The sequence below is a fragment of the Colletes latitarsis genome, chromosome 13 (genome assembly GCF_051014445.1).
Source record: "Colletes latitarsis isolate SP2378_abdomen chromosome 13, iyColLati1, whole genome shotgun sequence".
Lineage (NCBI taxonomy): Eukaryota > Metazoa > Arthropoda > Insecta > Hymenoptera > Colletidae > Colletes > Colletes latitarsis.
This window is the reverse complement of record NC_135146.1, coordinates 14,772,414-14,793,105: the sequence shown is the minus strand read 5'-3', so window position 1 is coordinate 14,793,105 and position 20,692 is coordinate 14,772,414. Positions and strand designations below refer to the sequence as shown.

At 36.8% G+C, this 20,692-nt stretch overlaps 2 protein-coding genes across 3 annotated transcripts; one reads left to right on the top strand and one right to left on the bottom strand.

The window, feature by feature from the left end:
* The first annotated feature begins 9,337 nt into the window (after window positions 1-9,337).
* On the top strand, window positions 9,338-15,188 carry LOC143349422 (uncharacterized). Of its 2 annotated transcripts, XM_076780667.1 has the most exons (10): window positions 9,338-9,490; window positions 9,783-10,167; window positions 10,444-10,674; window positions 10,815-11,224; window positions 11,319-11,575; window positions 11,667-11,821; window positions 11,907-12,054; window positions 12,224-12,452; window positions 12,539-12,738; window positions 12,829-15,188. In XM_076780667.1, exons 1-10 carry the CDS (start codon window positions 9,465-9,467, stop codon window positions 12,870-12,872), a joined length of 2,085 nt encoding a protein of 694 aa, XP_076636782.1. In that variant the 5' UTR covers window positions 9,338-9,464; the 3' UTR covers window positions 12,873-15,188. The 2 variants fall into 2 exon arrangements, with proteins under 2 accessions (XP_076636782.1, XP_076636784.1); XM_076780669.1 differs by lacking the exons at window positions 12,539-12,738; window positions 12,829-15,188 and having other exon boundaries at window positions 12,224-12,282; window positions 12,380-12,451.
* A 71-nt stretch (window positions 15,189-15,259) lies between these two features.
* Window positions 15,260-20,008, bottom strand: LOC143349586 (uncharacterized). The gene is made up of 11 exons (XM_076780930.1): window positions 19,991-20,008; window positions 19,302-19,464; window positions 18,562-18,740; window positions 18,278-18,484; window positions 17,979-18,200; window positions 17,680-17,872; window positions 17,296-17,506; window positions 16,925-17,231; window positions 16,001-16,146; window positions 15,707-15,923; window positions 15,260-15,479 (listed from the first exon to the last, which is right to left on the bottom strand). Exons 1-11 carry the CDS (start codon window positions 20,006-20,008, stop codon window positions 15,264-15,266), a joined length of 2,079 nt encoding a protein of 692 aa, XP_076637045.1. The 3' UTR covers window positions 15,260-15,263.
* Between the last annotated feature and the right edge of the window lie 684 nt (window positions 20,009-20,692).

Sequence of the window (20,692 nt, the reverse complement as noted above, 5' to 3'; positions counted from 1 at the left end):
TGCGAGGAGGAGATGGAAGAGTAAGAAGTAACAAACGCGGTACCAGATTATATTTAACAGCTTGGGTGGGGTCCTCAGATTGGGGGAGAAATATATTTTCCTTGGAATTATGTAGGGATACAAGGGAATTAAGTGTACCATATTTGATTATTACCCTTTTAATCTAACTACGGGCCAAACATTTTCTGATACGCTCCTAATTGAATCGCTTTTACGCAACTTTTCGATAGAATTTAATCAATCGTACGTACATGCACAACACCTGGGCCCATTATAATAACTAAACTGAGAAATATATCTTTAAATAACCATGCGACTATTTTCAGTTCCATTACTATCAATATTTAATTTCAATCGAATTCCTTTCGGTTCAGACTTACGACTAAAAATAACTAAATTTCAATGATGAAATTCACGAGGCTCCAAGAATGGAGAAAAAGATCCATGGATCGATATTTAAGTCATTAAGGAATACAAAGCGGGTGACGAAGTTGGTAGATATAGTTGGTAGATAAATAAACAATTGTATTGGAATCGATGTATTTCGTATTCTCTTGAATATGGCATAATCGGGTAGGTTCGCAAAGAGAGGACCATTTGAAGCTTATATGTAGGCTATTAAGCGTATAATAGAGTAGAAGAGGGCGGCGAAATAAATCCGTTTCCGATACCCTTTGTAATTTGAGATGATCGGCTTGTTTCGGCCGTATTGGGACTGGAACCGGCCTCTTATATGTGTCACCAGGAAGCGGTCGTAATCTGTGATGTGATCCGCTGGGTGAAAAAAGGTGCCGAGAGGATCGGTTCAAGTGGATTGTGAAGAAAAAGAGATAAGAGACGATGCTCGAGGGAAGAGAAATACGACGAGTTCTCGATCCGTAAATATTCCAAACAAAATTGATTATCTGATTCTTCGATCGCTGAAAAATAATTCTTCTTTTCTGTATCTTATATCTGCTTAAACGCAAACGCGTCGATTGAAAGAAATTAATTGATTTATTTCGTTGTGGAAATATGTATAATTCGTATAGAAATACAAAGTTCGTGAAAAAATGAGGTTTCTGATTTCAGAAGGGCATTATACCGAATATCGAGAGTGAAAAGACCTAAATATTTGCAGGTAGTAGTCAGGTCTAGACATTCAAATTTATATTGGGACGTGGAAATAATTTAGTCAGACACATTCCCTCCAATATTAAACTGGTAAGTAGAAATGGTTTGCCACGACCCAGACAGTCTCTTCGATATATTGATAAGAAGAAATAATTTGAAACTATTTAGACGCGTTCGATCCCATACAATAATAAACTTTGGGACATTGTCATTGGTAAAACTCTTTATTTCTTTGGATATCGGAAAAATAGTCACTCAGGAAATCAATAGATTTCGATAGTTTCGATTGTATTGAAAACCCATAAAATTGTTGTTACGTGCTAGCTCATTTATCGACTTTATATTCAAAAGGTCAACGTGAAAAGTATATTTTTGCGATAACCCGTGTTCAGATTAATTTGCACAATACTGTGGATACAAAGACAACTGCGAAACAACCCAAGTATATTTCAAAGACGGACAAGGAACAAATAATGGCGCTCATGGGAAGAAGAACAGTACGTGGCTCGCCGCGTACGATATAGTCGGAACATAATGGTTAGGGTAGTGAGCTTGGTGGGGATGGTGAGGGGGTAGGAGACTACAGAGATCGGTACAAAGCTTGCTAATGGACGTCCATTGCTATCGTCAAAGATACGTCTACTTACCAGCTTAATGCGCACATATGTAAAACAGCAGAAATAGAGCATGTAAAAAATATCGCGAAGCGTGGAAACTTTCCACTCCAGGCACAAATTTATAAAAAACTGTTTATCGCTCTTTCGACAAGCTAATTTTCGACCCTTTAATTTTCAGCTCATTTGAAATACTACTTAGTAATATTACAGGGACAGCCATTTTTCTAATCGTACAAAATTGAATCGACTGCTTTGATACTGTGGGTATAATCTACATAAATAATTCGGGCCCCAGAAAAATAATTTGCTTCAAAATCCAAAACAAATCGGAAAAAATATCCCACGAAAGATCATCGCCGATCGAAGCGGAGGCGGTTCGTTGGGGGCACGAGAAGTGGACGACGTAGGGGGAGGGGGGAGGGGGGAGGGGGTGCAGTGGTTGAAGAAGAGAGAAGAGTCTTGCTTAAAATCCCCGAGACGATAGGAAACGGCAAAAGAGAAAAGAGACAGAGAAAGGGAGAACGCGGCGAAGGCTGTGCACGGATGCTGCGTGCTTCTCCATTTTGTCTTAACGTGGTGTATGCGGTTGCTAGGCAACAGCCCTTACGCTCCATTCATTTATAATTCAGCAGCCAATGCGGGCCACGCGAGTCCGCACCCTCGCTCAGTCATTCGGCTCCGGTCTGTTCTGTGAAACACTGAAACAGTGCCTCCGCGGTTATACAGCACACGCACCTTCGCGTGCACGCATATTCCTTCTTCTTCGTCTCCCCTTTCACACCCCCGTCACCCGATGCTCCTGCTTATTTTACCCTTAACTTCCTCTTATGCCCTAACCCCCCGCTTCTATCGCCAACAGCATTCACAATCTCGCTTTATGTACTTTTCTATAGTTTACAGTTCTCTGGACAATGACTCTTTCTACTTCTACCATCCGCAATATGGGGCCAACAACGTACGGTAAAAGTACCTAATATGGTCACTTGTGAGCTTTAAAATTCATTATTCGTTTACTGACAATTTGTAGGAAGACGTACTGTGATGGCAGGGATCAACAAATCAAAAGAAAAGTATTTAAACAAGTCTAACTATCACTGAATACGAATGTCACGTGACTGGAGCAAGCGAGTAACAAATATGACGGCTATGAATGTTCCATCTTTTCACTTACCACTTGTAACCCCTAAAATTCATCATTCATCTACTGACTTGGCCTTTAAACGTTTGTAGGAAGACGTACTGTGACGGCAGCGATCTACAAATCAAAAGAAAAACTATTTTAACAAGTCTAGCTATCGCTGAATACAAATGTCACGTAACTGAAGCAAGCGAGTAACAAATATGGCGGCTATGAATGGTTCCATCGTTCCACTTACCACTTGTAACCCCTAAAATTCATCATCCATCCACTGACTTGGCCTTTAAACATTTGCAGGAAGACGTACTGTGACGGCAGCGATCTACAAACCAAAAGAAAAGTATTTTAACGAGTCTTATTACCACTGGATACGAATATCACGCGACTCGGGCAAGGGAGTAACAAATATGGCGGCTATGAATGTTCCTATCCTATCGGAGAACCCTACAATCGTCGATAAAGAGATGAAAAATTTTGAAATATGGAATTACTAGGCACACCCTGATGGAAGATCGATTTTTCCAAAGTGCTGTCGTTAATGTAGGGACGTAAGGGGTAAGAGTCTTGCAACAGAGAGACCAGGGGAGACAAGAGGACTTGGATACCGAGGAAACCGATTCGATGTATGCGTAGAAAAAGACTTTAATCCGAGCGTCAACAGAGGTATTACCGCACATCGGTGCCCCGACTCTTCTCATCCCTTCATATTCCCACCTCAACTCCCTTTAACCCCGACCATTGGCTACGGTATGAAGCCTAGCGAGCGAGGCGAGGAGTTGCCGTCCCCAACTCACTCGCCTCATGCCGTATTCATGGTTCATTATCATAGCGAATCATGGCCCATCAGCTTTTGATTGTCCGTCGGCGTTGTTAGTCCTAACTAATGCGACTGCAGTGACCACGATACCTTGGACATCCGGAATGTTATATTAGAGGATAAGCATCATCCTTCCCTCACGATTATTACGTCTTTTACCTCGAGTCTTCGTTTCAATTCGTTATTACTCTTCTTCTTTTTCTTTTTAATCGAGTTCAACCCTTGTTTCTAGCAATTTTTCGTCTTGTTCCAGACGGGAGGGTGGGAGAAACGTGGACACGCGTTACGAGAGGAATGAAAAACGTATTTAACACTCGACGTGTGTACCCTTAAAAGATTTCCTTTCTTTTATCAGTCTTCGTCATGAATCAATATCAGTTATTTTTCTCTAACGTACCGTACAACGTTCATAAATATTTATAATATACCTCGGTGTATCCTTTAGTTATGGGAATGAATTCCCTTGGAAACTTTCGATCCGTAATTCAAATGCAACCCGAAATAATTCAGCTGGCATTACGACCGTATTACGTTGTACCTTGCATTCTTCTGATTTTTCTCAAATACGAATCACGTGGCTTTAGAAGCAAGATCTTCTTTAATATGTAAGATCCTCCTTTAATATCGTGTCCGATAAAAAGATCTTCTCATAGAATCAAACAGAAAATTTCCTCTACTTGTATATATTATGCTGATACATATCAATTATTCCCTTAACTCTCATTTTCTCGATTCTCTTTAGATACATGTTTATGCATACGGTATAACGTGTTCAGAAATCTATGTACATATCGTGTTTATTTCTTTCGACAATTATTTGTATTTTTATTGCCTATTTTATTAATTTCTTAGTTTTATTATCAACACTATCGCTGTATACCGAGTACCGTGACCGAAGGAGACATCGATAACTAGTAAATGATTATTAAATAAATTGATTATTGGAAAATATTGATTATCCAAGGATTGTGTTTCGAAATCAGTTGGTATAACCGAGGTTCTATCGCGTCAGAAGTTTTTCGTTAGTAACGTAATTTGAAGGAAATGTTGTAAACGTGAGGAAATGACGATCGTACGTCTCATGTGATGTACCGTGTGAAGTCGCTTGGTTAGACGGTCTAACTGAGTTGGCACCTCGGACGGTCGCCAAACGACCTTTTCCTCTCTGTCTCCCATCACTGCACCTTGACTCCTGCTCGACCACGGTTTCGCATTAAGTATTCACGTTGAACCCAATTTGCGTGCAAGGAGCGTTCTAGGAAACTGAGACCACGGTACCATCCCGAATTCGGCGAATTCCGAAGAAGGGAAGTTTCCAAAAGCCCTTTTAGAAACCGTCTGCCATTTGTTAGCCGAAACAGGCTACCAAAAAACTCCACATTAAACATCGCTAATGTGACGTGAATGTCGAAACTCTTTCTACATTTAAACCTAATTTAAGAGCAAAAGACCAAATTGCTAAATAAAAACGTTTGTTTTTATTTGTTTCGAAGAATTCGAGCGACTAATAACATTTTCCAGTTCCTAAAATGATATCCAGCTGCAATTTCAGTCTGATTTCTGATGCGAGAGGGTTCGAGAGCCGGGATTTTCCTCGCTCATCCCACTCGAGTCTGCACTCGAAGAACATACCTAATGGGAACAGGCAATGGGTTGGGATGGGTTGACAATCCTCTAATTACTTTAAAGTAGTTCTCGATTCTCCAAGCGACGTCACGGTTATCGAGGGTTGCAAGCTAGGAATTTTAGTATCCCTTAAACGAAGCCTTACACGTGCAAGGATCTCCAAAATTCACCGATAATCGTATTCCCACTGAAATTGTTCAAAATTGTTAAAAAATTCACCGAATTACCGAATTATCGAACTTGAATTGAACAAAAATTGATAGGGCCGAATCCCTTCACCCTTCTGGCTCAACATACCTGTGCATCGAGGTCCCTTTATTCTACCGAACACAAAATCTTTCTAACCCTAACGTTTCACGAGAAAATGACGACACTCTGTATAAATAAAACACTGTGTTTGTGTGCGAGCCATGGAAAAAAATCAAGCTACATAATAAATCAATTAAACGAAGCGAATTATCGACGTAATATCTTTTATTTGGCTCCTGAGATGCGAACATCGCATAAATTTATGCTTAACGGGAGCATAAAGGTCTGACAAGGAATGAGTACCGAGACCTTGACTTAAATGGAGGCGAGCGTACGGGTAGTTGCTGCTACTCGTTGATTATTTATTCAAAGGGTATTACGGGCTCCACTAATTATAATTTATATCGTGGCAGTAACATCACATCGACCATACAGCTTCAGAGATGGTACCGTGTACGCGAAGTGTCAGGAAAACTTTGGAAGCACCCGTGCACGATGCACTATTGTTTATAAACATTTTCCAGACCCTAAAAATCCATCGATCGAATAGTCAAATTCATTATTGTACTTTACGTGCACTGTTATGAATCTACAATGTTAACAATAGTTCCATTGTATTTGACCATTCGATGGTTTTATTATTGCGTTTATATTAAATATTTAAATCCTATCCATCGAATCGAGATAACTTGTTAATTTGTAATTTCATTGAGGATCTCAGATGCAAGAGAACAATACAACTAGAAAGATTTGTGGTGAGAAGATGAAGAAGTAAATGAGAAAAAATAATAACAGATATAACGAAGATGAATTTGAATCAGAATGCGAGGACCATCGATCAACGAGCCTCCGTTTAAAAAATCTGACGGCGACGAAGAATAGGATGGAGTGCGTGTGTTTGGTGCGTCTGAGCAAAGATATTGAAAATTCTATATGAACAAACTGTTGTTCGGATTTAGACAGGGATTAATTTTTCTTCTGTTTAAGTTTAACTTGATTTCGATCGAACCCCACATAGGTAGACACAGAGAATGTGACAGGCACGAGAGCCAGAAGCATGTACAGCCAATCAGCGGTTTTTCCTAGACTGGCTGTCATTCAGTCAACCAAGTGGAAGGACAGGAACGGCTTGTGGTTCGGCTTTGGCATTATTCATTATGCAGCTCACAACACGCCGTCACCTGCCACCGCAGTCCTGCATACACAGTCAGCCTGCCATTGACCACATACGTGTATCCGCGTCTCTGTAGGTAACTCTGCTATATCAGCTACGTCTAACAAGAATTTTTTTAGCTACCCTGATTTCCCTACAGTCCGCCACGGTTCGCGTCGTTGCTCTGCCAAAACTCATTATCCATGGATTTCGGTCAAAATCGGTTAAATAGATTACTAGGCTTTTTTCGCTGTACGTTCAGCGAACCGTAAAAAGTGTGGTTCACCAGGATTCACCGCTTTAAAAATAGTTCGTTAAGCGTCACGTGGTTATCGACTTACGGTCTTCTGGCTCGTCCATAAAATATTGATCCCCTCTAAGGATTCTTACAGATTTTTTCCTTGCAAATATACTGCTTCCCTTGTCCTTGGAATTTCTAATTAACATTCTTGCACCGATACTTGATTTGCTTAGATATGCTGAAATAATATTGACCTTTAACGTATGTTCTGATAAAGTAATTGTAGGTAAAGAATTATGAGGAACACGAGACGAGTAATCAGATTTGTTAAGACAATATTAACGAAACGGAAGACAAAGAAGAAAATAACGTTCTTTTACTACTACGAACCCCAAATAGAAAGTAATTTCATCAATGGAATAACGTCAAGAAGAATATGAAAAACAATGTATAAAATATTCCGTGTTTAACAAAATTCATGCTACTAACTGACTACTTGTTATATTTGATTAAATAGAAGATCCTGAGATACCAATCGATCGATCAAGTATTTAATATTCAACGTAAATTACAATTATAAAAGCATTCTGCCCATTATTATTATTATTATTTTTGACGAGTTACGAATATAATTAATAAATATTGATAGAAGAGTCGCGTGTTTGTAAACGCGACTTAAGGCGGATCGATTACAAACGTAAACGTATCAGTTTCGCGACTATTCCATAGCGGGCGATCACTTGTCGAAATAAGTAAATGAAATTTCTCGATAAGCTGATTGACGTATGAAAGAATAGTAAGCCATGGAAGACGATTCGAGCTGGTAGCGTTGCATTTCGCCGCTGACAGCGGCCACCCTACGCCCCCCCGATTATAGTGGCAATATGTTTATACCAGACTGATAATGAATTCATGGTGCGCATAGGGCAACCTACTTGTGAACAGGTTGCAGTAGCATTACAGATCCGATCGCGCAGATGCTCTTTTGTCAGGAGATGAGTGAGAACCCTGGGGATGGCGGTGGATGATATCAGATCTGTCGGGGTCGAAGTAAGAATCAAGGGAATCGTAGGATAGCCGCGTGTGTATCGTTTGTGCGACTAGGTTCGCCTAAACGTGTTTGTGTGGAGGGATGCAACCGGGGGATCCCACGGATCCCAATGGGGAACCATCCTCGGGGCTTAATGACAATTCTGACTATTCAATACCGCTCAAACGCTCGTTTGCGCTTGTTTCTATGTATTATGATCATTTGTACTTAAGCGGGTGTACCCACACCGACGTAATCGCACGGAGGTTTACTTCGCGATGTCCTCGAGCGGAACGAACCGTCACGAGAAACATACGTCGTCGCAAAAAAATATTACTCGTATGAAAACAAACGGGGTTTGACCAGCGTGTCTCCCACGACGATGAATTTAAGAATTCAATCGAATTTGATGCGTGTAAAATCGTCTATGTATAATATTTCATAATTACCCGATACCGGAAATAAGTTAGCACCTCGCGAACTGGCCAACGAACAAGATGCGTCGCATTTAGCTGGGTTTTTTCTCTCTTCGTTACTATTATTCATTATTCCTTCCTAAGATTAGGTAAAACCATAAACGTAAACAAACATTGTCATAAAACGAAAATTATGCATCATACAGCTTTTATTAATAATTGGTATGTTAGTATAACACTCACAGCATACGTTTCCAAGAGCACATTCATTCACAAAATCCAATAAAAAAATATAAATTCTTTTAACGTCCTTCATTCCTAATAGCCTTCAAATCTCGTCTTCTTTATTACGTAATTCTATTCCATCTAACACTTTACCTACAAATAAATAAGTATATCTTTGCTTTACTAGCTCTTTTGTTCTTATTCTGGCCATTATTATTTATTCGTAAGGGACGCCGATAGTATCCGAATAAATCGAGCACAAATAAAAGAAAAATACTACATATTATATACCCGAACGCATGCCAGCTACATGTCGGAATTGCAATTGTTATTATTTTTTTATCATTCTAATTATAATTACTATATTTTATTATATTTATAACTCATCCACTGCCACGATGATAACCTTTTCTTTAGCATCCTGTTTCTTCTTTCACCAAGGCGGAAGTCGCATTTTCAATCGAGTCAAAACTTTTTATCATTTTATATTAACTTAAATATTACACTTTTTATCATATTAGTTGCACTCATAATTATAAATTAGAGTTATTTTCATATACAATTTTATAAAATTTACTTTATATTCTAAATAAAACTGTTTAAGGTAACGGTAATTGGGTAAATGGCGGTAAAGGCGGTAAATGGCGCCAACTTAGTGATTTTCTACAACTTCAACTTTTAATACACGATGTTGGCCCCCCTGATCGACGAATTAGATATACGTAGTAGTACTAGGCACTAGCAGTGGTACATACGTACTTACCCATAAGAAAAATGGATTCAAAAAGATAGTTTAACCATATTACAGTTTATTAACAATTGTTTCTATTTTACACATAATGGATCGATTCTTAAATATCAATTGGTAAGTGTAACTTTTGGCAATAACTTTGAAACTTAACCTAATCGATGCACAATCCAAGCACACGTTACTACGATGCAAAACCATACTAATCCGTGTTTCAAACATCGTCAATTGCTAAACTGTTTCTACATGTAAAATATTATTTAAAAATAGATTTGCGTTGCAGAATTAAAAAGTACAGAATCATTCATTATGTACAACAATACTGCAAAGAAACGTAAAAACAGATTTGCAAACGAATGGTTTGTAATTTCGTTAAAATCAATGTTTTGTGTAATCGTGTATTTTTTAGGAATCCCCCATTGGAAGATATGATAGATAACACATTTATGAACACAGAAAGATTTGAGAAAGAGAGTGTTATGCATAAAATTATGACCGGGAATTTCATTGATCCGTTTAAAAATATCCAAGAAGAGTATAAAATGATTAATACTGATTTAATGAGAGACATTAACCAAGAAGTGGACAGTAGTATTGAATCTATTGAAATAGAAAAAGAAAAACAAGCAGATAAATATGTACCTGCTATTGTTAAACCAATATTTAAGTTTCCTAGAAGGTCTAACTTAAACAAAGAACAACAAGCAATGTGTTTAAGAGTCTTATTAAGATTTTCAGAATCTGATAAACCAAAAATAACTCAAACAGAAAGAGAGGAATTACAGCATTACATGGTAAATAAAATATTCTGTGTTAAAAATTATTATTTATATTGGAAGCTATATTCTTTGAAATTATAAATAAATTATAGACTTTCCGTAGGCATTAACCCTAGAAAGACCCATCTCGTATTAGCTGTGCATTTACTTTTATTAATTTCATAGTATTTCTTTAGTAGAAGACATGGTTGGATCCAAAGTGTCTTTTAAATGGTATTTTATGGCTTGATCTTTCTAGAGTTAATAATGGTTATGTTGTTTGTATAGCTTTGTATTATTAATTTCTTCTAGGATTTAAAAAATCTAATATCTCGAGAACAAGATGAATTTTTAGAATTTGCTGAAAGCAAATGGCATGAAAGATCACTGAGAATCGTATGCGAAGATTACATGAACTTACGTTGGAAATCAAAGTTGCAATATGTTCATAGCCTTCCTAGATATTATGTTGAAGTTACAAATGTACCGTTCATAGCAGATAAAAACATTGAAGTAAAATTTATTTCTGTCTGTTTACAAATGGTGAGTATTTTATAATGGTATACCAGTGAGTACAAATAAATGAAAAAACAACTATTTTTGAAATGTTAAATGTTACTTAGATTGTTGTTTCTAGTAGACAATTGTGTATACAATGTTAATAAATGTTTCTTATTATTAAGGGTCAGTTGCCAAAAATAGTACTGCCAAGTTTCACTGGACCATATATGCTACATATAAGTTCTGAACAGTTACAAAAAAGGTTTCCTCCTAAAAACTATATTTGCAATGAGTCGCCAGTTTGTTACAAATTACCAGTAAGTGAAGATCCAAATTGTCAAAAATTGGCTGAAAATAATAATGTGGATTTCGTAATTTCATCCAGTGGTCTTAATTGTTTAGTAAATAACATTGGACCAAGTTACTCGAATTCCTGGATTTTACCTTTAGTTATAAAAAGGCACAATGATAAAAATGTTATCTACATAGATAAACCAGCACCACCAAATGCAAACACTGTACCAAACAAGAATAGTTGGATATACAAGTACATTCTTAAATATTTCCTTACCGAGCATCTTATTTCAGAAAAGTAAGATAAAATTTTTATTATTAATATTTTGTTACAAGTACTGCTTCTTTATTTAATAACACCGTAATTGATACTTTTAAATATGCAATAATAGTATTGAAGAGTATATTGGTGATATTTATTCTGACGAAATTTTACGACTGGAAGATGAATATGAAAATGCTTCACCACGTGTTCAAACTAAATCACATTTCAATGTATCAGAGAAAACAAAGGATAATGAAAACATTTTAAAAAGAGAAGAGGATTTAAAAATTTATACCCCAGTTCCAGAAGACCCAAAATTAAAGTGTGAAGATTCTTTGCATAGTATTCCAGATTCCAATACTTCTAATTCAACACATACTAAAGGTAAATACTCTCCTAGTATCTATATTAAAGTAGTAAATAATATTAATTTTGTATTAAACGTATTCAAAATATAATGAAATTTATGAATTAGGTGCAGAAAATAAAAGTTCTGAAATGAATATAGAAGACAATGTGTCGTATAAACTGTTTACCATAGGACCACAATCTTTAGAACAAAATGAATTAATGAAAAATGTTATTAAAGACTATAAAATGTTAGTGAGGACAAAAGTAGATGGATATGAGGTTTGTATATATTATATATATTATAAACTTGTCTGAAAAGATATTTACAGTGTAAGAAATAATAATATGATTTATTTGATTAAAGACTTTGCAAGATAATGAACAGAAATTGTTACTATTGGCACCAAAATTGGAGCACCAAATTGATCTTGGCGCTGAAGCTGTAACATTAGAAGAATCGTTAAAACAATGGATATCTCTCGTATTTAGACCTTTTACATTCCTTGCACGAGGTAAATTCATATTGTATAAAATAAACAAGATGCGCGTGCATATTTTTTCTTATATCGAATCATATATCTATTTACGTCATTATTGTGTAGTATCAATTTCTTTAATCTTCGTCTGGAATGAAACCTGGTACAGTATTTATAATTATTAATTAATATTGCTATATTTTAGTCCGGATATTGGCAGAAACATCAGAAATATTACAAGTGGAACACCGTACTGCGATGTCTGTAAGCAATGAAGTCAAACGGCTTTATAACATAAAAGTTGAAGATTCTTTGACAGTTTTACATAATGTCATTCAATCGCTTACGAATCTATCTCCAGGCCGTTATATAATGAGGCATACAGTAAGAAATGGGTCATTTGCAACTGTTTATAAAGAAGTAGAAACCCCCGGGTAAAGGTCTTAAATTATACTGTTACAAGTACATTTATCTTGTGTTTAATTTTGTCTCTTTACATATATGGTCCTTTTTCTTCTAGAAAAAACGTTTTTGATATACATACAGGATACGATGAACAGTTTCATAGTTTACATAATCCTCCTTGGATTCCATTGGATAAGATAGTACCAACTCCAATGAATAAACATTTTGAGAGAATGCCAGCTATGTTTTGCCCAAAAATTGATAAAAAGTTTTCTAAACGTATTAAACCTGCGGAAGTAAATAAATCTAACACAGGTACATAATATAAGTTGTTGTTTTTAATTACACATATACATAATTCTAACCATATTCGATTTGAATTACTACCAGTTTTTGTTGTTGCAGGAATACGCAGAAGTTTAAGAAATAAAAACAAGAAATTTAAATAAATCCACGTGTAAATTAAAAAATATTTTTTTATAAATCATTGATCAGAAATCATCAAAAATTCATTTCTAAATCTCTTGGTAATGTTGCAAATGACATGAAAATGGTAATGGAGTTTCGAGACCCCATAAAAATGGGCCGAAAAAATACATAAGGTGAAAGATTTACTCGTATACCTTGTCTGTGATAATATTCTAGAATCTTTGATGAATTCATGATGACCTATGCAAAGCGGATCGCAGCCAATTCGCTAATATTATTTAGTTTTTAATTAATAATTGCATTATCCAGCTAAGAGTGATACGATTATTAATTAAACGCTAAATAATATTACCCAGGTCTCACCACGAGGAGGTTGCTGCGAGTGGAGACCCGAAGGGAGATAGATGGAATCCAAGTTCCATCGATCTCCCTTTTACATTCTTACAAGCTAGATTACTAAACTAAAGAGATAGAAGGAAACAATGTTCCTTCGATCTTCTAGTTTAGTTGTACCAAGTAATTATTTCGTTTAAAATGGGATGAAGCTAAATTATGGAATACGCGACGCGATACGACGCGATGTCGATCAGCAATGATCGACGCAAGGAACGAGATGCGCGACACGCGAACCGAGTAACTGGTCAAAAGGGTCAGCTCCGTTGCCTCTTAGCAAGTCCGATCGAAGAGGAAGGGAATCGACGCACCCGACACAGAGGTTCCCCATTTCTCCCAAGCATCCTGTTGGGAGCCAGATGGACCCAACTCGGGACGTCTAACAGAGAGAGGGATCATGTGCCGGGGCTACCGTAGACAGGAACAGTCCCTGATCCCCTCTACGGCCGAAATACTCTTTCCCTTGGATCGTCTCGCCAGAGGACGGCAACTGACCCTTCGGACGAGCTAAACGGCCGATCACTTGCTTTCTACATGGAAGCAGTGGTGATCGAAACGAAAAACGAGGGAACGAGAAGCTAGGTGGTAAATAATTACTTGGCATATACGCAGACGCATACATGGGAGTAAATGTACCAAGCAATTATTTTGTTTAAAAAGGGGTGAAGCTAAATTATGGGAGACGCGACGCGACGCGACGCGATGCTGTACCGTACAGCAGATCCGAGGATCGAATCATGTTTCAAGAAACGAGAGATCGAGAGAACGAGAAGCTAAGTTAATAATTGCTCGGTATCGCGGTCTTAAAACTAAATTTACTCTAAGGGCCTTAGAGATAAAAATCCCTCGATGTCCTTGCGTTGTCGTCCCACGATGTCCCGCGATGTCCAACGATGGCCTGTAAATAAGCTGAAACTAAAAAAGTTTGCATTTGCGATTAGTTAACACAACATGTACAATAAGCAACGTTTAAGCAAGAATGAAATAGAGGAACAAACCCCTTTCACAAACAAGGAGCCAGAAGTAAAATATGTAAGAAGACCGGACAAATGAAAGCGAGGCAAACCGATAGATTCAAGCCCAGCAGACATTTGAATGTCGAAAAAGGAGTAAGAAATTGGAGATTGAGATATCACTCGCCACTGTGTCGATAGTGGTCAGTGAAACAGATTTTACATCGGACAAACCAAACAAGGAACCAGTAGTAAAATATGGAACGGGACCAGAGGAGTAAAAGAAAGATGTAACCCCACATTCAAGCCCAACAGACACTTGAAGGTCGAAAAAGAAATTGGACAGGGGAAATTCAGAACTCACTCTTTACTGGTCACTACTGGTCACTAATGGTCAGTATTGGTCACTGGAGTTGTCCAGTGCTCGGCCAGTGGTCAGTAGTGGTGAGTAAAGGTGGAGCGCTGACCCGCGAGGTTCCGTCACGTCCGCCAGCCTAGAACAAAAAGAGAGAGAGAGAGAGTTCGTCACCAGCAGTGCAACTTAGCCTCAGGCGGAAGAGTTCAAGGGGTGGGGATGACCGTCCTTGGCGAGTTCACCAATCAATTAACGGTTAACCGTGCCTTTGACCGAAAAATTAATATTCTACGCAAAATGGTATTAAAAATAATTATTTATACAACCCACGCTATCGAGCATTATTTCAACTATTGCCTGATGTTAATTAATAATTATTACAAACAATATGTATGAAAATATGGAGAAATTCGAGGAGACTGAAAGTTTCTTTGAATTTCTGTCGAGAATCAAGGTCGTACATCACGTATTCATTTCTTCGATCTTCTGTCCTCTATACGATACTTTCTTTCGTATAAGTTTTCATCTTTCATTTCTTATCATTAAATTATACAGGATTCTAACAAAGATACGTAAACTACGGTGCTAAAATCGCGTAGGATTTCGGGGGTATATGTATTAAGCAAAAATGGATGTAATTAATCATTGTAATGATAAGTTATGATTGTTTAGTATTTTTATTTTTATTATTATTGTATCGATGGAACAATCTAGAACGGCAGATGCTTCCTATTTTTTTGCATGAGGTGCAATGCTCGCAGAAATGCCCGGTAATCAATTTCCAAACGTCCACCTCTTTCGACGGCGAAACATTTGTGTATTGTATCCAGTTCTCTTATGCTAATTAATTGCAACATGCATCTAGCGGATAAAGCTTTGATCAAACAGACCTTCGAAACCGTGCCAATATTCTCTCTATCGTAATCCTGTAATCGAACAGATTTATTTCAGTTGTTTTGTATTAAAAGACGACACTCATGTATGCAAATTGAAAACAATATTTTCGCAAGCATGGTCGAGTTTGTGAACTTAATTTCTGTATATTCTGTGCAATGTCTGTCCCACATAGTGGGATATTTTATTTAGTCGCAATATTTAAATTAATTTCCAAACTCAGCTGTTTGGGTACGAGTATATTAATGCGTTCACCGACCTTAAACAACTCTTCAAGATTCGGATGCTGAACTCTAGACAGTTTATCCATTGCCATAGTAACCAAATGCCGTTCGTCGAAATTTAAGAACGATTTGGACGAAGCTTCCGAGGGCACGTGTTGCACAGGCACTAAAAGTGGAGCTCGTTCTAAACTCCCCATAGCAACAGCCTCCTCGATGGCTTCCCCAAATTTCACATAATCCACGTAATTTGATCTTTAAAATTCAAAATATACACCCACAATTACTCATTCTTTATATTAAGATTTCAATCTTTACATTAAAATAGATACCTTAAAGGCGCTTGGAAAACTTTCATAATGGTGGCCATTTCTGTACAAGTCAAATTGCAAGCCAGCTGATCGAGACCTCGTATAAATTCTGATCTTTTTATAACGCGCTGTTTATGGACGTCGTATTGACGCATAAATTCGGAAACCTTCGAAACATACGAATAAACCGAGAATATTTGAAGAAGAAAACTGGTAAATACGAAATATATTAAGAAATGAGATGCATAAATGCCATGCTAGTTTTCCATGTTTAAAAAATATAAATATTCGATGATTGAATGGAGTTTTTCTTTTAGAGTTGCAGGCATTTTGACCTGGAAGGACCTTCTGTATGACGCACCGCGGCTGTTGAGACCCTTCGACCCAGGGGGGCAAATTCGAAAGGTCCCGACCCTTCAGGTTTTTCAATAGAATTATATAATAAATTTTACCGTTCTGAACAGCTCGTTTCTAACATTCATTTCTATCTTTTCTAGCGAAAGAATTTAAAAGAATTGAATATGACCCCCAAACTATACAGAGTGTTCTAGAAACGAAAATCAAGAATATTAATTTCTTGCCTGAGGCTTCGTTAGAAAGTTATTAAAAAATTAAATTAAAAAATTTCAAATCGTTCTAAAAAAATTATTTTCAGTTGCAGGGGTCAATTACAATCATTTTTGGTGAATAGACATACCCCCGAATTCCTTCCCAGTTTTGAGAAAAAAATTCAGAACGGGCAGAACTTTAAACGTTAATAACTTTTTAATGAGGCCTCCATCAACAAATCGCTATTCTTGAGTTTCGTTCTATTTTGGCCTCTAGAATCTCCCATTACAATTTTACTCAGGGGTGGCCGAACACCCTGTATAAAGACTTTTCGAGAAAATAATCTGCAATACTATTGAAAACAAATTGTATTAAGTCGAAGGTTGAATGGTTTACCTTGACTCTATCGCGAACAACTTTTGCTTTGATTTTAGCTAAAATTAAAACAATATTTGTCTCGTCGGGATCAGCTTCTAATGGGGGTTTTTCAGCATTAATTAGTCTCTTCTCTTTTAACAAAGAATCGTATAAAGATTCCTCCACCGGATGGGCTTCTAATTCTTTTAAAAACCATACGTAATTAAAACCTAAATCGTTGTTGTATCTCTGCTCTAATGCAAATTCCTCTTCCGGTGAAAGTAACACGGTTACGGTCGTTAAAACCTGTCGAAATTGGGATCGCGTCACGTGTCCATTGTTGTGTCTAAAAGATGGAGGTGGAAATCTGTGATTTCGTATTTTTATTATAATAAACTAACCGTACGTACCGATCGTAATCTTTGAAAAACTGTTTTATCAAAATTCTTCTTTCGATCACGCGATGTCGAATTTTTTCCAAAACGTCCTCACAAAGGTCTCTTATGGTTTTCTGTTCGCATTGCCAATTAGACGTCCCTTTTCGACTCAATTCTACTATTTCTTTCGGCGGTGATTCGATTCTCAGATTCGGTAACTTATCGAGCTCTTTGACAGTGAAGACTAAAAAATGTTTTAACGAAACTTTTCATTTCTAATATTGTTAATATTATTATTACTGTTATACTTTTATCTGTCTTTTGGCTAAAACGCTTATAATTGTAAAGATGTACTGTGTTAGACATAAATGCATTTTGTTTAGACAGTAATTCTAGAATTTAGAGTCGAAGAAATACCTTGATCGATGTCGTCTGCAAAGGTGCGCCAACAGACACGATCTGGATCATTTGGATCTTTGTAAAGAACAATCAGGGCATCGATTTCCGGTTCTGCTAGGTACAAACGTCCTAAGCTTGAAATTTGTAGACCGTCCAAACCTCTCTTGAACTGAGAAATCGTCACTTTTCCAGAATTCAGAGAATCGAACCTCTGCCATTAATATCTCTGATTGAATATCTCGCGTTTCATGATAACATAATTTACTTTAAAATTGAAACAGTGTTAAATAAGATAAAGGGGACATGGAAAAATGAACCTTGTAAAATTCGGAAATACGCATTCGAGTCTCGAGAACGTGTCTTTGAACTCGTTGAATGACTTCCGTCAAAGGCATGAGCTCCCTGGGCTCTTCGATCACCGGATGGAAAACAGTTTGCTTTCCAAATACCCTGCTGACCATCTTTTTCCCGATTTCCGGTCGAGGAAGCTTAGGCAGTTCCGCCGTGATGATTCGACCGGGAAACTGATCAAGGATTCTCTTTCGAAAGAATCGTTCGCGAATGAATAATTTAAGACGATGGTTTGTAAGTAATTAGAATCATAATTGAATATTACTCCATCGAGAGACAACATTCCATGCTTGTCGAAGTAAGCCTGAACTTCGTCGATTGCTTGTAGAAATGCCACATAATTAATAGTGTAGGCGTCTCTGGCGAATCTCTTTACTAATAAACAAAACTCTTCGGAATCGAGAACAATGCCCAGAAATGCCAAGATTCGTCCAAAATGTGTAAAAGTGACGCTTCCAACATTTTTCGCGATCTGCAAACGATAATTAGAGATCCGTCTGGTTTATATTATCATCGGATTTTAATAGCTAAATGCAAATTGCGACGTACTAGCTCGTAATCTTGAAAGTAAGGCCTCAATACTAGTCTCCTTTTGTTAATTAGAATAGCTATTTGAGTAACGATAAGGCATAATTTTCGATACTCGGTTGCACTTAGGCGATTTACGTGCTCCGGATCTTCCCATTCCAAACCGGTTACGAGTGGTTTGTTCTTATCGAATCGAGGAACTGTAGAGAAAGCAGTAGTTTCTTTCTAGATGCAGTTTCGTGGTCGTTACAACGTCGAGCAAATTGTTATTCGTTATTCGTGAATAAAATTTACCCGACCCTGGATTCGTGTAGGTAGATAACTGTTAGAAAACTGCATGGCATTGTTCATGGGTCGGATATTTGGAAGAGGATATACAAGTTGACTTAACGGTACTGGGTCAGGTATGCTGGTCAACTACGAATTCCTTTCTTTTTAGGCACGCCAGTGGCTTTCAAAACCTTCTAGGTGGCATTTCTAACCATTTGTTTCCTCAATATTTAAGTAAAGTAAGTGTATCGTTATTAAACGTTAGATAGAAACAATATTGTGATTAATTATAATAAGATAATTATTATAATATTGGGTTTTCTTCAGTGAATCAATTATCGATACATGTACCTTGTACGATTTCTTTTCGAATAAAAGATAATATTCGCGTTTTGCATTAAAATGTAATATAATTAATACTGTAACTGTTGATGGTTACAAATAATATCAAACGTACGATTAAAAGGATTTTAGTAAAAAAGTATGTATACCGCTGTCGTGAATAATGGTGCAAAACTGGGAGTAAAAGATTCTGCCATCTTGTACACGAAAGTAATCAGTCAGATCGCAAATTTCTTTGTCAGATAAACCAATTTTATCTTTTAAAGGGCCAGCCAACACGGAAACAAACTTCGATTCTGGGTATGAACAAAAATATTACATACGAGATGTTTAAGTATATAATAAACATTTATATATGTAGAGTAATAATTTTATAATGACAAAGACTATGCTAAAATTAATTTTGTACGTGTACAATATCTGAATTAAACGAGGTTATGTGCCGGACCATTTTTGGCGGGAATGCAAAAGGTGCTCAACTATTTATTATACGTAAAATTTGAACTAATAAAAATGAAAATACTTCTTTTGCATAACTACATATCGAATTCCTGTTCCTGGTCACATAGATTTAATCTCATGATAAATAATTTTATTTATAGGCAATTCATATAATTGTACCTGAAATTAAGCAATTATTGTTAGGATCTAGAGGTTTATAGTAATTCCATAGATCGAATCCTACGCGAAATATTGCTGCTCGTATTTTGTTGCATGTACGCCAAACATCCTGTAGCCTCAAAATCTATAGACATAATAAACGATGGTTATCAAGGGGCAGACGGAATACTCGTATTTCCCCTCGACATCCTATTTTAGAAAATGGGGGGAAACGAACCTTCTGTTCCTCGGGCATTTCTGTAGTACGATAGGCCTCAAATATTTCACTCAGAAAATTTTACTACGAAACTATCTACGAATTTATGAAACACATGGAGACTCTTCCAAAAACAAAAGATAGACGAATATTTTCATTACAAATACAAAGTATCATCAGTAATTAATGGAGTGGTTATTTGAGCGTTTCAATTATATTAATGAGAAGATAATGCAGAATTGGTAATTCGTGCGTTTCTAAGAATAATTATCTTGAAAGGATTTTTCATAAATAAGTACAGAAAATATACAGTAGATTAGTTTTTAATTTTTCGTACAATGCATGGGTAATAATTAACAAGTTCCAACGATGGATGATAAATTCCTCGACAATTACAATCCAAAGAGAAGAAATATGAAAAGGATGCCAAAATAATATGCGTACAAAGTGTTTAATTTAAAATTTACATGAAAAATGCTTTATACGTAAATACTAGCAGTATTCCACAAATAACCGTCCGAAACGTGGCGACATCTAGATCAACACCAGCGCCAGCTGCTAGCGTCTATTACACGCCTACATGAGAACGCTGAATCAACGATAAACGTTTCCCGCTTTATTGGTCAACAACGCGGGAACGGATCGTTTTTTCCTTCCAGCTTAATAAAATAAAAAATGGGAAATGGTAGAAAAAAATAAAAATTTTTTTGTTGAAGAAAATGT